The sequence below is a fragment of the Daphnia magna genome, linkage group LG6, assembly GCF_020631705.1.
Source record: "Daphnia magna isolate NIES linkage group LG6, ASM2063170v1.1, whole genome shotgun sequence".
Lineage (NCBI taxonomy): Eukaryota > Metazoa > Arthropoda > Branchiopoda > Diplostraca > Daphniidae > Daphnia > Daphnia magna.
Window position 1 is genome coordinate 10,019,267 of NC_059187.1, and position 14,214 is coordinate 10,033,480.

Consider the following 14,214-nt stretch of genomic DNA (forward strand, 5'->3'; position numbering starts at 1 on the left):
GAGCATTTAATATTCTACAGAGGTGAAAAAAGAAAAAAAAATCTGCAAACCTAAGATTAGAGAAAACAACTTTCTTTTGAGCATGCACAACTGCTTTTAGTAGCTTTCGGGCGTGATACGCGGAGAACTAGCCATGCATATTCATAACCGTATAATTTCCACAAAACAAGTAATAATAATAATAATAATAAAAAAAAACAGAATGGGATAAGATTGCAGAGGCCTTCGTACCACTCATGGCCGATAGGTTTTGTTTTTAGAAATTATGCGAGAAAAACACATATACAAAAGGGAAAAAGTAAATTGGTACCAAGATGGAAGCTCATTGCACGGAGTAGAAGCATTTGATTGCCTTGATTTTTTTTGTCGTTTTGTTCTTGCTTTTAGTTTGGGCTGCCTTTCCATGTCAAGGTAAGGTAATGTCATCTGCAGCTCAGTCGCATTCTCAATTAGCCTTTGAAATGCTGCCGACCGCACTCTCTCTCTCTCTCTGCTTTAATCTCTTTAGCAAATTCCGAACTCCCTTTCACTCTCGACTTTTATTTTTTCCTCCTTGTTCTCTAAGAATTTCGAAGAAAGAAAAGAAAAATCATAAAAAACAAATATTAGTATATCTTTCTACAATAGATTGTATTGAAATGCGAAGAAAGCAATATACAAGGCCAATTCAATACAATAATATAATTAGATCAGCAGGAACTGTTTTGAGAAAGAGAACCGCATCGCGTTTTTAGAATAAAAAAAAAACAAAAAACACACAAAAAAAAAACAAGGAGATCGTCCGAAAATGTGTCCGCGAATTTACATCTCTTCTTCAATCAGCATTGGCAATCGAACGACGTTCGTAATAAACTTCTTTCTTCTTCCGAGGCTGGACGACGTACCATTTCGCGTCAAGCGATCGGCCAGGGCTCGCTTCCATCGTTCAAAATCTTCTGGATTGGGACAAATCAGAGTCAAGGGCAAGTCATCATCGTTCTGCCCTCGCAAGGTGATGGACGACCGTGACTCATCGCTGGTGACAAAGGTGTCTTTGAGAGTGACACAGCCGATGGGAGGCACGTGATTCTTGTCGGGCCAAAGAACGAGCATCCGGCCGGCCGATGTCTGGTAAAGACGGCCAAAAACCGAGAGCCGATGGCGATGAGGCGAACCTGCTCCGGTGGACGTCACCATCATCAGGTGTCCGTATGCGACTTCCTGCGTCATTTCACTGCGATCGGGACAATTGGCAACGGGGTCCCAGCGAAGTTCTTGTTGCTGTTGTCGTTGCCAACTTTCAACTTCCACTGCCATCGCTCTTCAAAGAAATTCACACAATAAGCAAAATTCGAGAGTGAAACGAATGGACGTTGAGCGTCGGTTGGTTTGCACGCCGCCGGACGTGTTCTGCTGTCGACAATGGTCGGGAATTGACTGCTGGCGTTTGTCGGCTGGATCCTTTCTCTTTATACATCGCGACCAAGCACCGTTCGCAGTTGGGAGAAGGTGGGAGGCCCCAAAATACGCTGTGGGGGCTCATTAGAGTTGTAGGCTTCAAAAAAAGAAAAGAAAAATCAGCAAAATTGAGACGACGACTGATGAAAAAAACAAAAAAAAAATACAAGGCACCAATGAGAAAGAAATGAGAAGTAGCTCGATCTAGTTTTGACAGGATAACGAACGATCAGGCGATTTTTGTTTTTAGCAATCAGGGGTCCTATACGCTACTGTGTCGTTGTCTATCGGTTGTTTCGTTCAGAGATGTCCGTGCCAGTATACGGGGCGAGATTACTTAATCCGGTTTCTCATGGCTATTGTTCTCCTTCGGGAATCCCGTATGTTGCAACGGGAATATATTTAAGCTGCACCCATCTTGCTCTATCGCGCCATAACAACGTGTTTCTATGCTCTATAAGTTCATGTCAAATAAGACTTTGTACAGTCACGGACAGTGGTGTCACGGACAGTGGAGTCACGGACAGACACGTTGTACTGTAGATACACAATAAAGTACATTATTACGCATTATTATAAATCACAAATCACAAATCACAAATTAATTGCGTGCTAATTGAAAATCTTTGCAGGAGAGCAAGGTCATTCAATTTGCATCAATAAGTGCAGACGGTCTGCATTCTTTGAACCCACATCGTTCCAGTATGTACAACCCATTTTTTGTCCCTTGTTTTCGTGGATTGAATTCATTTTGACCTCTTTCCGTATGCCCAGGAGGAAGTGATTTTTAAACAATTTTCAGGAATACGGAAAAACAAAGTAAAATATATAATAAAAAAAAAAAAAAAAGAAAAAAAAAACAATTTAGCCTTCAAAAGAAATTGCGTCATTTACGAAACGCCGTATTCAGTTTAAAGAAAAAATAAAACAAAATGATGGCAGGAGCTTCGGTATAATGGGATAAGCACGTGCATTAGGCGTGCGCTGCCGGAATGGCAATCGTATGGCTCAAAAGGATGCTACCTACTGAAGCCAAGCGGTGTAGTAATTTCATTCTTTCTTTTAGAATCAAAAGACAATTCCCTTTTTCATTTTTTTTGTCTACAGCGAATATCTCCTTTCTTTTCTTTCTGGTTCTCTCCCTTCCGCTTTCTGTGGCCGATGACGAAGTTATCATCTTTCTATGTTTCATTAGAGCCAACGGCAGTGAGTCAGCCAGCTGTTCTCAATCGAGCAAGACCGCGGTAGCAACAACTAAGCTCATTTTCGACGAAACCATTCTACGTAAAACAGGTAAACCGACACTGGGAAAACAAAAACCAAGCTAATAAATAATAATATATATATATATATAAAAAGGGGAACTGCCTTTCCCAATTTGATTTCTCTCTATATAGTGATGACGAATCGGAACGTGAGTGCTCACGACAAGCGCCTAAGTAGCCGTACTCCGCTCGAGTAGCATATCATTTCTCTGATGTGCACATCCATTTAGAGAAAGGGAGAGAAAACAACATTTAATGCCGAGTAACGTTCGCCTCCCGACACACGTCACGCCTTTTTTTCTTTTTCTTTTTACAGTTGAAAACGAGAGCGTGCAAACTCCCCAACCGGAACAGTGAAATTAAATCTCCTTTGACCTGATTCATTGCTTTTCCCAGTGAGGGGAAATACCGTTCGATGGTGGACAGACACTGACGCAGCAAAACCAATTTAGAAATCAATTGCACAGTTATGAGCATCTAGAGTCTATTGAATTTTTTATGAAAGATGCTAATCAATGACAATTATAGAACGTACTGGAAAACACCCGAGTATCAACGGGGTAGAACGGACGACGTGTGTTCGGGTTTTTTTCCCACGAGAATTCGACACGTCCAGCTGAACAGCGTATGCCCATCAGGTAAGAAACTAGAAAAAAGTTTTTTTTTTTGGAACGTGATGGTCAAAAGTACAACCAAACTGACGTCAATGAACTGTTTGATGAACCTAACCACGTCCTGTAAATTCTCAAATGGGACATTTGACAACGAAACAGAGCCAAATTTCGCATGCAGCTAAGAAACGCTATGGCCGGCCTAGAAACTATTAAAACGAGACATAATGGCAGAGGTTGATTAAAATCGACCTTGATGTACGTAGCGAAATGATTCGGCAAGTTAGAGTCGCATTCGGCGGACCGTAACGATGACATCAACTGGGTCGTCGAGACTCCCTAATACGTCCTTCAATTTCAATCGCATCGGTCGGCAGACGACCAATGTCATTTCCGCCAAAAAATGCTGGATCCTCATTTGTATGAACCACCCCTATTTAGAGCTGACCAATTATTCGCAGGTTACGGGGCTTTCCTTCCACTCAATTTTTGTTTTTATTTTTCCTCATTTCCTTCACCTTCAGCCCGCCAGACGTTCTAACTAGATTTTTGCTAGTTGACGAAGCCAATTTCTTTTGGGATTTGACTTACATACAGAAATGGCGTTTAATGAGTCGCAAATAATGAGAAACGTTCAACATAAAAATAAAAACAGCACGAGCCAACATTAGAATCGAGATCATCGAAAGAAGAAAGAAGCGCTTTACGTCACGAAGAACGCAAGCGCCACTTGGTGGCAACCGCAAGAAACCTGTTCCGATAGAAGAAGTAAAAAAATAAAATAAAAATCCCAAGGAGACGGAGGTGCACGCATAGTTAAAATAGTAAACAAACTGCTGCCGTGGCGAGCGGCCTTCGACTTGTTTCATTCGTCTGCCACGTCTTCAAATCTCTTGCCGCCACAGTCATTTCGTTGTCTCTGCCCGTATCCAGGTAATCATTTTTATCCAGTTTAAAATTACTAGCGAAATGTGTTGACCTCTTGGTTGGCTGATTTAACTTACTGTCACGCCAATCAAAACGTTAACGGTAAATGTTTTCGTGATTTTCACGATTTCAAAGATTTGCATTTCTAGATCAATAGAGCCAGTATTCAAGTAAATAAAGCCCAAACCAAATAAGACCCCTATGTTTTAGTGTGCCCTCTAATACATCTGCTCACGGTGTTGTTTCACAGCAGTGCATTCAGATCATGGTGGTCCTAGGGAGAACAGCCAAGATAGTTTTGGGCTCTGGAGCTCTGCTTTTGCTGCTGTGGGTTACCCTCCTAGTCTTCAGTGCTAATTCGATTGATGAATCTTCACCACCATCTTCACAACCTCTCAAAGATGTGAAAAAACAGGTACGTACCTTGCAGTTGCTGTTATCTTAGGGACCCTTTAATACTGGCTCTTATTTTAAACCTAGCCTCATGCAACGAAGAAGAAGAAGAAAACACAAGAGAAGGAACCAGATACACCATGGAGGAAGTACAATCTAAAAGAGCTGGTTATCCCTGAAAGTGCCAAACAAGCTGCTAAAAACATCACACCTGTCCCTCTGCCACTGTCTGTCAGGGTATAAAAGCTAACATAGATTCTATTATTTTCTCACAAAAACAACCACTGTGATTGCCAACGGTCTTCTTTTGATGTGTAGAGAATTGAAACACATTCTATTGTGGTAAATCCCCCAGAGGTAAAATCAAAACTGACCTTTGTCTTCCTGCATGGAGCAGCATTTAAATCCCAAGATTGGGCTGATCTGGGTACTCTAGGGCTCCTGGGTGCTCTAGGGTACAAGTCCATAGCTGTAGATCTTCCAGGTAACAAAAGGCTTTACATCTGCACCAACATAAAGGCAAAATAATGATTTTAAAAATCTTGCTGATCACAGGATTTGGTAAAACTACAACTACTCTGGATGGCATTAGAGACAACTATGTCAATAAAGTGGACTACATGACAACTTTGATGAAAGAACTCCAGCTCAAAGAAAAACAGATTGTTTTGGTCAGTCCGTCAATGAGTGGCAATTACGCTCTCCCTTATATTCTTACCCATCCAGAAATGGTGGCCGGCTTTGTTGTCATTTCCCCAGCTGCATCTGGCATAGTGCCACCCAGCAAGGTCAAAGCACTCCAGGTACTTGTTTTATTCGCTCGTCATTTACCAACTGGGGGACAAAAGAAGTAAAAACAATTAGTTATTTCAATGTCAATTTGCATGTTGAAATAGGTGCCTACCATGCTCATTTATGGAGATCGAGATACCTCACTGGGTCCCACGTCTCACCGAGATCTGAAAACCATTCCGAATTTTCAGGCATTCGTCTTGCCCAAGGCCGGCCACGCTGCCTATCTCGATCAACCCGACACTTTCCATTCGCTTTTGTACAATTTCGTTAAAAAAATCGATGCCCATCCACGATGAATGAACGTCTCACAAGGTGACCTATATGGTGAAAAAAAAATCACGTTTCCTACGATAAGCTGCCCATTTTAAACTTGAGGTCACGACTTGGAGAACGTGACCGATTAATATCAATCAACGAACAGACGAAATTTGCAGGGTTGTCATTATTTGACAGGGGTTTTCGTTTTCAAGAAAATAAACACATTTCAATTAATTGCTAGACACTTTATTAGGGACAGCACAAATAGTTTTACTCATTTCGTCAAACTGTACACGCAATATATGTGCCGGTATATATATCTGTGTGTTATGCGGATCAATTTGATAAGCCCCCCTCAGCAAATTGGTATCGTGAAATTCATGTTCACCTTTCTATACAACATTGAAAAAGAGACAAATATTATGCACGTTTTATAAATTCGGATCGTAAATCGGCAATGATTTACTCAGTCAACGGCTCAACGACCCCCCCACAACAATTCAAATACAAAAAGTTGGTTTTGCGGCGATGAAACATAAAACGGTGGCAAAAAGCTAAGAAGATAAAATCACAGACAAGGGAGCAGCTAGTTTTCTAGTTAAAAACAGTCAAAGACAAGGATAAAAGGAAATTGTACAAATCCTGGATAATAAAACAGTAATGAACTTGTATGTCTCGGTTAGTGAATAAAAAGATAATCGAAACATGGGGAAATTGCGCGGCATGACTAGGTTATACATAAAAGATAATGTGCAACGCTTTTCTGCTTTTTTTCAAGCTTTTTTTTATGGGGGGGATGAGGCAACAAAAAAAAATTGTGAACGCATTTGGTTGAACAAACAGATTGTGCACATTTGGTCGGATGATGGCTGAGCTGCATCGTTTCTCGTGAAGTTGCTCCTAATCCAGGAAGTTGGTCAAGAATCCGTGTGCAGGACGCTCGTGTTTATTTAATGTACCGAAATCAATCGGCACATGGCGAATGTTTTGGAAACATGTACCGAATTTTTGTTTGTCTGTTAGTGATTCGGACGAACCCCCTCCCCAGCATTAATAAATCCGCATATATTTGCTCCTTTTCTTTTTTTTTTTTTCAAATATTTTTTCAGACTTTGCTTTCAGGCCCGTCAGCCACCAGGTGTTGCGAGAACGAATCACGAATTCTGGCCATGTGAAGGGCAGTTACGTGGCCGTAATGCTTGTTATACCAATCTGGCGATCGACCCCTTAAAACAGAAAAAAAAAAACAGACCCCATCAGTTGCTGTTTAGGAAATAAAGAAAAAAAACAAAAACCAAAAAGTAATAAGACAAACTCACATGATATCGACACGCGACAGATGAACGAGGCGGCATTTGCCTGCACCGCACGGTTGGATCAGGTAGCGCGAAGCCAAGACGATGCTACGGACCGTGCCGGGAGTGATGGGCGTGTCGGAATGATCGATGCTCATCTCGGCCACGAGACAAGCGCCTCTGGGGAGGTCGGTGCGCCACGAGCGGAGCAGAGTAACGTCACGAGAGACGGGCGGCACTTCCGACGACGTCGTGTAGTGAAAAACGTCCGATTTTTTGTCCAGCCGTACGACACAACGCCATTTGACCATGGACGTGTCCCACAGGTGTCTTTCGCGAAGGACTCGGTTCAGCAACTCGCCAGGTGGAGCTTCGATTTCAGTTGACACCCTCCAGAGTCTGAGGGCGTGACCGTCACCCACTTTCTTCCAGGCAACATCGACGCGTACGTCGTTGCTACTCGATTCCCAACCTCTGGACCTTTCCAAATAGAAAAAAAATTCTTTCTTCGTTTTATTCTTTTAAAAACCAATGTATCCAAGCGTTAAGGGATAAAATGAAAATCCTACTTTTCTTTAGCCTCTTTGAGAAGTGCAGCCATGCATCCGTTCATGTAAGCTTGCCAGTCTCCAAACTCTACGGTGCGAAGATCATCCAGCGTGACGGGCACACTGTCTTCCAAGTAATTGCATCGACACTGGCGAAAAATGTCATCCGGAACCTTGAAACAAAAAAACAAACAAACGAGAAGAAACGTCAAGATATTTCAAATAAAAAAGGTCATAAGACTTGAACGAATCAAATGGCTGTACTGTGAATAAATGTCGAAAGTCATTGATCATCTGGAGGAGGCATTCGTGGGCGGCTTTATTTTGGCTCAATTCTCTCTGATCGGGAACGCCGACCGTCTTGCGACGTCGAGGCGACGAGGCGCTGCTGCTGTTGACGTGGTTGCCATTTCCCGATGGAACCGCCCCTGCTAGTGCGCCTCCCATTCCGCCATTGGTGGTGGTGGTGGTGGCAGCCGCGCTCGACGTGCCACTGCCGACGGCGGACCGATTGTGCGACGTCGACGACGACGACGACGACGACGAAGTAGAAGAAGAAGACGAAGAGGACGAAGCCGAAGTGGCCGGCAAATGGAAGAGCGATGGCGCTAGGCAAACAGCCAAATTGCTGGGCGTCATCTGATTGATGGAAGCCAAGGCGGCAACGTCCGTCAGGAAAGCCAGGAAAGTCTGCAACGCTTCGCGGTGCTCGTCGGGCAAGAGAAGCAAAGCGCAGCGCAGCGCGTCCAGACGCTGAGTCACCGGAACCACTGCATCGCATAACACACGCACAAGTTTGTTTTTGTTTTAAATTCAATTCAATTCAAATATACGAATGAATCGCTGACGAAAAAACAATAGAAATGCAATCGAAATGGAACCTTGGAAAATGGTGACGAACGTCTCGGAAAGCTTATTCGTCATGAGCGCTTCGGGCAGTTCGCGGAAGTACTGCTTGACCATGTCGGCCACGTCGTAGGGTTGGTGTTCGCTAAAATCGACCGGCTGGTCTTGGCCGGAGCAGCCACTCGGTCCCGAACACTGCCACGCCCACGCCTCGCACAGCTCCTTCAACTTGGCGATGCGCGAACGGACGCCCGACTTGCGGAAAAGGCCAACCTGATCCAGCGCCGATTGGCGCAGGTAGTGCAAGGCAGATAAGACGGGCTTCGGGAGAGCTTCGGCCGTCCTCTGCACCGTCACTGAAAGCGGAACGCCAAACATGCTCTTGTCTGTTGCGTCATAGATAGCATTTAATAAAGAATCCAATTGATTGAATCATTTTTACAAAAAATTAATAATACTAAAATAAAATAATAGGAAAGAAAATGAACCTTTGTAATCAGGAGACTTTGTCTTGCGCATAAATTTGGGCAGATCCCAACCCCAGGACGGTTTGCTGGACGAGGTGTGCCGTTCGAGAAGAGCCGTCAATCGCAGCAAAGCCAATTTACGAAGCAAAGCAAACTGACCAACGGGCAGCGACCCGATGGCGATCGGCTGGCTATTTAAAGTGACAGACGACGTTGAAGACGATGAACGGCGGAAGCTGTGCCAGCGGACTACAACCGGATTCCTGTGCACAGACAAGAAATTAATTTATTTCATTTTCTTTTTCTTTATCTTTTTTTAATAAATAAATAAATAAATAAATAAAACAAAAACAAAAACAAAACAAAACAAAAATGCTCCACATCGGTAAAGCCGATTGCAAACACACCTGCCAGGAGCGGCTGGACTGTAGTCGCTGTCGATGTGCGAGCCACTCGTTGCCGTTCCCGTGCTGGCCGAATCGTTGTGGAAGCCAAACGATTCCACCATTCGCTCAGCGTCTCGCAGTGATCCGCACGGCGTTGGAGTTTCAGCCGGTGGCGATCGCATGACGATCGGCGTCGATACCAAATCGACGGGCTCCTCATCCGGCGAAGGCATCAAACATGCCGCCGCGCTCTTGCCACCAGGGACGGACGGTTTGGTGAAGTTGAGGTACAGTTTGCCGCGCTGCTGCGACATCTGCGTCGGCATCGCATCCGAAAGGGAAGGAGGAACGGTGCTGGCCCTCCACATGTCCGCTGGAATCGGATCGCGCGATTTCTTGCTCTTCCATCGCAACGATTGCTCCAAACTGTTCCAGGCCGTCGTCGGCGTCGGCGTCGTTGTCGTTTCGTTGCTGTTGGCGTCCTTGGATGAAGACGGCGATCGACGCCAATAGCTCGGACTGCATTCCGAATCAGAGTGGGCCGCGTCCTTGTGTTCGCTGTCGGCGGCGGCGGCAGACTGGGCAGCCGATCCGCTCGATTTGGACAGCGAAGCCGAAGGTCTGAAACTCCTGCGCTGGAAGAATCCGCGCTTGATTTTCATGCTCCCCGCCGGACTGGGTGTGGCGGCCACTTCGACCGTCGGCGTCGACGCAGCGCTGGCCGTCTGGCTGACGATGCCAGAGGAGAAGGTGTCCTCCTGACTGTTGAACTGTTGGTTCTTGGCAACGGCGCGGTTGAGGTCGGGCGACGGAGTGCTGCTCGTCGGCGAGCCGGAAGAATCGGGGGGAGTGAGATCGACGCAATTGAGGTCCTTCATGCGATCCTCCATGCCGGAAGCGTCGACCAGCTGCGGCCCGCTGATGACCAGATTGCCGTCGGCCGGCCGGACCAGAGCTGGCCGACGTCGACTCCGCGAGCGTAGACTCTCCATCCGTCTGAGCAGCGATTTGGCTCCGTGTTTGAGCCGCTCGCTGGAACTGCGCCGGAAGCTGCCCAGGATGACTGGGTCGCAATGGAGGGCTCGATCTCCGCTCGTGTTGCACGAGTCGTCGACGAGCGTCACTCCCGAATTGGCCGGTCTCATCCCTCCGTCCGGGTCGTCTTCGTCGATCGTCGTTGGCTGTAATCCGCCTCCGGATGACAAGGTGGAAGCATTGGCCGCAGCCGATCCGGCAGCGATGAGTGCCTGCAATCCGGTGGGATCATCGGGCAGATCGACTATTCTCGACCAGCGGCGTGAATGGCGCTGAAACGTCCACTGATCGGACAGGGCGCATTCTTGATCTTCATCTTCCGATTCATCGCCGCCCTTTGATTACATTATTTATTTGATTTGTTTTTTGTTTTTTTTAAGGACGATTCAATAAATATTTAAAGGAAAAAAAAAATATATTTACCTGTGGGCGGATGCGAGCCTTTTCATTACGCAATTTGGCCATCCTATTGAGAACGGCTAGTCGCCGGAAGAGGGCTTGAAGCGAATCGACATCCAGGAAGGGATGGTCACATTCCACAACGTTCAGATCCAAAGGAAATTGCCAATCTAATAGCAAACATTTCAACGAGCACCAAACAGCGTGTGTTTGGAGTTTTTGAGAAAAAAATCATCGGTTAATGAGGTAATCAAATCATCGAGTTCAATTGACACGTTGAAACCAAATTCGAAATGAGGAAAAAAAAGAAAAATAAAAAACTAAAAAAAAGAAATCGCAGTTGTTTTTACCTTCGTACATCTGGGCGTATTGAGGGAAACCAGTGGCTCGTAACCATCGACACGCTTCAGTGGCTTCCAATTCTGCGTTAAAAAGAAATAAAAAAAAAAGAAAATAAAAAGGGAGGATGAGTTTTATTTCTTTCCGTCTTTCTTTTACGTCATGAACTAGCAAGGCGTTAACAAAGGCCAAAGAGCTTGTTGAGGTTAACATTTTTTAAAAAAGGAGATTTAAAGCCTTGTAATCATTTCGCTGTATTTAACTATTGACTGCACACACACACACACACACACACACCAAAAAGAGAAGAATTATAATCTGCACATGATCGGATTCAACGGAACTCCTATCATGTCTTTGTTTATTTGTTTGTTTTGTCCTCCGAAAAAATGTAAGTCGATCGTCGGATAAACATCGACACACGACGATGCGCAATGGCGAATCAAGTGGACGCAACGACGAGTCGAGAGTTTGCCACTGATTGATCGAGTCACACGGACAAAAATGGCAATGACGCGTGCGTCGTGATACGGGCCATTCGTTTGAATCGAGCTCGTTGAATCAGACGGAAAATTCAATTGAAATAAGCAAAGGAGGGCGAGGAACGATGGGGGCGATTGAATGGCCTTTATTTGATTCACAGTGCATCCATTTGTGGGGGGGGCGGATCGACACACGAAAGCGTATAGGAGAAAACCAACGGCCCGCATCCGAGTGCGGCCTTGATTTTCTCCTCTTTACACTTTCTCTTTGATAGACTTGGACTCTTCTTTTGTCATCACAGCTCGGAAACAAACAAAGTAACAACAAAACACAAAAGAAAAAAAAAAAGGAATCCCCCCCATTTTTGGTCGCTTCGTGACGACCGCGTCAATTACCGGCCGAGAGGAGTTGACGATCGTTTTAAATGATGCCCATTTGCGTCAGTGGGCCCTGCACGTGAAAGGGAATGAGGCCAGAGACGAGTGAAAGTCAAGTGAGTCCTATCAAAACAGAGCGAATGCGAAGCGTTCAAACTGAAATGAAATCTCGTCCCGTCAGCCGAGTGATGCATTGCTGTCACTCGTGTCACGCTCCTTATTCGTCGGCTAGGCCTTTTTTAAGACTTGACGTGATTGCCATCCAAAGCCAAAACACACAACACAACAACAACAGCTTGAAAAAAAAAAAAAAGAAAAAATAGGGAACAAGGAAGAGTTGCGCGTTCCTTGTTCAAGCGTTTCAAGATTCCCGATTTCTCCGGCCTCCTCCAAATGGGCAAGACCAAGTCACCAGGTGGTCGGGACAGGTAAGCGACGTGTGCCAACGAATCTTCTTCTTCTCCTCCTTCTCTGTTGGCGAGAATGAAACAAAACACAACAGAGAGGGGGGAGGAAGAGCGATGGCGTTCTATGGGCCATCAGTCGCAGCAACCGTTTGTCGTCTTATAGATAGAGAGACACACAAGAGACGCTGCTGTTCAATCAGTTTCCAATCTTCGAGAAAGAGAAAGACACGTGCTCACAGAGTGATGTGTGTACCAGCACAACACATTCCCCGCCACATCCCCCCCTTCCTTCTACCAATTCGGTAGGACAATTCAACGATCGAACTGAAGAATTGGCCTCTCTTTAGAGTCCCTTTTTCTCAACAGAACGCGCGCTCTGCCGATGATAATGAAGCAGAGAGGAGCATAGAAATCTGGACAACGTCAAGTTGCCTCGAGTGGCAAGGCTTGCATTTCCAAAAGAAAAACAAGCAAGAAAATGCTCGTTCGTATTTTTTTGTTTCGATCAGCAGGAAGAGAGAGCTGCGGACGAAGGAGATCTTCAATTGGAAAACACACGCGCACACACAAGAAAGAAGGAGAGAAAACAGCAAAAAATAATGAAAGATTTTGTTGTTTTTTTTTTCCGTTTCTTTTTTTCGAAACACAATCTTGAGAGTAGAGAGCGGCCAGAGAGATCGAGGCGAAAACTATAAATATATGAGATGCGAACGAGAACAGCCGAGCGGTGCGGGTGGGCTGCTTGATTAAAACAGGGCCACCACCGCACACAGCTGCCATTATGTAAGTCAATTTTTTTTTTAAAAGACCAATCTGCTCTTATAAAGTAGTTAACTATTGCTGCTGCAAAAAGAAAAAAGGGGGGCAGAATAATAATAAGACCATTTAAATCAACTCTCTCTCTGACGATTTCATTGCAGATCGTCAAAACCGCTAGAGAGAGCTGACAAGCCAAAGTCGATGAGAAAAGAGAAACAAAAGAGGACATGCGAGTTCGATCAATATGTCTTGATTGGGAAGAGGCGGGTCGATCGTACGAATCCCGATGAGAACAGAACAAAACGAAAAAAATGGCAACAGCAAAGCAACAAAAAAGCCAAACGTGTCGGTTCATTAACGCCAGCGCGCATGTCACTACACAACAAAAATGCGAACCAACGATTTGAATAGCCCCCCCAGTTAACAAACAACCCAAACGTGTGTTCTACTTACACAATAAAAGGCCTTTTTCTTCAAATCCAGATGATTTAAAAAAATGGTCCTTAATTGAAGAAGGAAATTCCTCACCAATCTCCCCCAAGGAAAGATTTTGTGCTTAATTTTAACACGACAAGTCTAAACACAATCCACTCGACACGGCCAGCAGAGACTCACTGCTCAAGCTAATAGTGGAAGCCTTTAAACTATTTTCCAGAATGAAATAAGGAACATTCAAGTAGAAAAAAAAATAAATAAAAGAAAATAAAATAAAAAGTGCTCCCTCTTGGCTTCGCTCCTCCTCCTACAGTCTTTTTTTTTTTATTCCCCTCCTTCCCTCTCAACAGTTTCGCTTCCTCCACTCCCAATCACCCTCCCTATTTTGATATCTCTCCATTTATTCATTTTTCCTGACCAAAAAATAAAATAAAATAATAATAAAAAAAGATCAAAAGAAATGAAAGAAAAAGCCCACAAGATATAGACTGTAAAACTACAATAATAACAAACGAAATTTAAAACCAAAAACAAAAAATAAAAATAAAGAAAACAGGACAAAATGGTATAAAGAAAAGGAATGAACGATGTAGTTCTTCATTACTTTTTTTTTCCTCCTACCATCTCGCAACAACCTCTTTCTAGATTGTTGTTGTTCTCTTGCGACTCTCTCTGTCGACCTTGATGCGATGTAAAACATGTTGGGGAAAGCAAATTTTCTTCTTGGGCTCTTCTTCCTGCTGCGTTGCCGT

At 44.5% G+C, this 14,214-nt stretch overlaps 3 protein-coding genes across 5 annotated transcripts in view; 1 reads left to right on the forward strand and 2 right to left on the reverse strand.

The window, feature by feature from the left end:
- Positions 1 to 611: 611 nt before the first annotated feature.
- LOC123473671 lies at positions 612 to 5,136 on the reverse strand. The gene is made up of 2 exons (XM_045174789.1): positions 5,008 to 5,136; positions 612 to 1,534 (listed from the first exon to the last, which is right to left on the reverse strand). The coding sequence occupies exon 2, from the start codon at positions 1,294 to 1,296 to the stop codon at positions 802 to 804; it is 495 nt and encodes a 164-aa protein (XP_045030724.1). The 5' UTR covers positions 1,297 to 1,534; positions 5,008 to 5,136; the 3' UTR covers positions 612 to 801.
- On the forward strand, positions 1,943 to 5,920 carry LOC116934503 (protein ABHD14B-like). Of its 2 annotated transcripts, XM_045174785.1 has the most exons (11): positions 1,945 to 1,992; positions 2,070 to 2,139; positions 2,633 to 2,730; positions 2,835 to 3,168; positions 3,231 to 3,340; positions 3,476 to 4,246; positions 4,491 to 4,655; positions 4,721 to 4,870; positions 4,952 to 5,117; positions 5,189 to 5,436; positions 5,530 to 5,920. In XM_045174785.1, the coding sequence occupies exons 7-11, from the start codon at positions 4,506 to 4,508 to the stop codon at positions 5,722 to 5,724; spliced, it is 909 nt and encodes a 302-aa protein (XP_045030720.1). In that variant the 5' UTR covers positions 1,945 to 1,992; positions 2,070 to 2,139; positions 2,633 to 2,730; positions 2,835 to 3,168; positions 3,231 to 3,340; positions 3,476 to 4,246; positions 4,491 to 4,505; the 3' UTR covers positions 5,725 to 5,920. The 2 variants fall into 2 exon arrangements, with proteins under 2 accessions (XP_045030721.1, XP_045030720.1); XM_045174786.1 differs by having other exon boundaries at positions 1,943 to 1,992; positions 3,231 to 4,246; positions 4,494 to 4,655.
- The window catches only part of LOC116925942 (rho GTPase-activating protein 7), a 36,699-nt gene continuing 28,401 nt past the window's right edge, over positions 5,917 to 14,214 (reverse strand). For both annotated transcript variants that reach the window (XM_045174778.1, XM_045174777.1), the window contains exons 6-14: positions 11,013 to 11,084; positions 10,687 to 10,832; positions 9,250 to 10,598; positions 8,864 to 9,105; positions 8,411 to 8,761; positions 7,794 to 8,299; positions 7,551 to 7,702; positions 7,006 to 7,461; positions 5,917 to 6,912 (exon numbers count right to left, since the gene is read on the reverse strand). In XM_045174778.1, coding sequence (XP_045030713.1) covers positions 6,792 to 6,912; positions 7,006 to 7,461; positions 7,551 to 7,702; positions 7,794 to 8,299; positions 8,411 to 8,761; positions 8,864 to 9,105; positions 9,250 to 10,598; positions 10,687 to 10,832; positions 11,013 to 11,084 — 3,395 coding nt within the window. In that variant the 3' untranslated portion in view covers positions 5,917 to 6,791. The remainder of the gene's footprint in view (positions 6,913 to 7,005; positions 7,462 to 7,550; positions 7,703 to 7,793; positions 8,300 to 8,410; positions 8,762 to 8,863; positions 9,106 to 9,249; positions 10,599 to 10,686; positions 10,833 to 11,012; positions 11,085 to 14,214) is intronic.

Excerpts from the sequence above, each read along its gene's own strand:
- LOC123473671 (XM_045174789.1), bottom strand. The coding sequence starts at position 1,296 with ATGGCAGTGGAAGTTGAAAGTTGGCAACGACAACAGCAACAAGAACTT.
- LOC116934503 (XM_045174786.1), top strand. The coding sequence starts at position 4,506 with ATGGTGGTCCTAGGGAGAACAGCCAAGATAGTTTTGGGCTCTGGAGCT. Across the intron at positions 4,871-4,951 it reads CTCTGCCACTGTCTGTCAGG|AGAATTGAAACACATTCTAT; the intron begins GTATAAAAGCTA and ends TTTGATGTGTAG. Across the intron at positions 5,118-5,188 it reads CATAGCTGTAGATCTTCCAG|GATTTGGTAAAACTACAACT; the intron begins GTAACAAAAGGC and ends TGCTGATCACAG.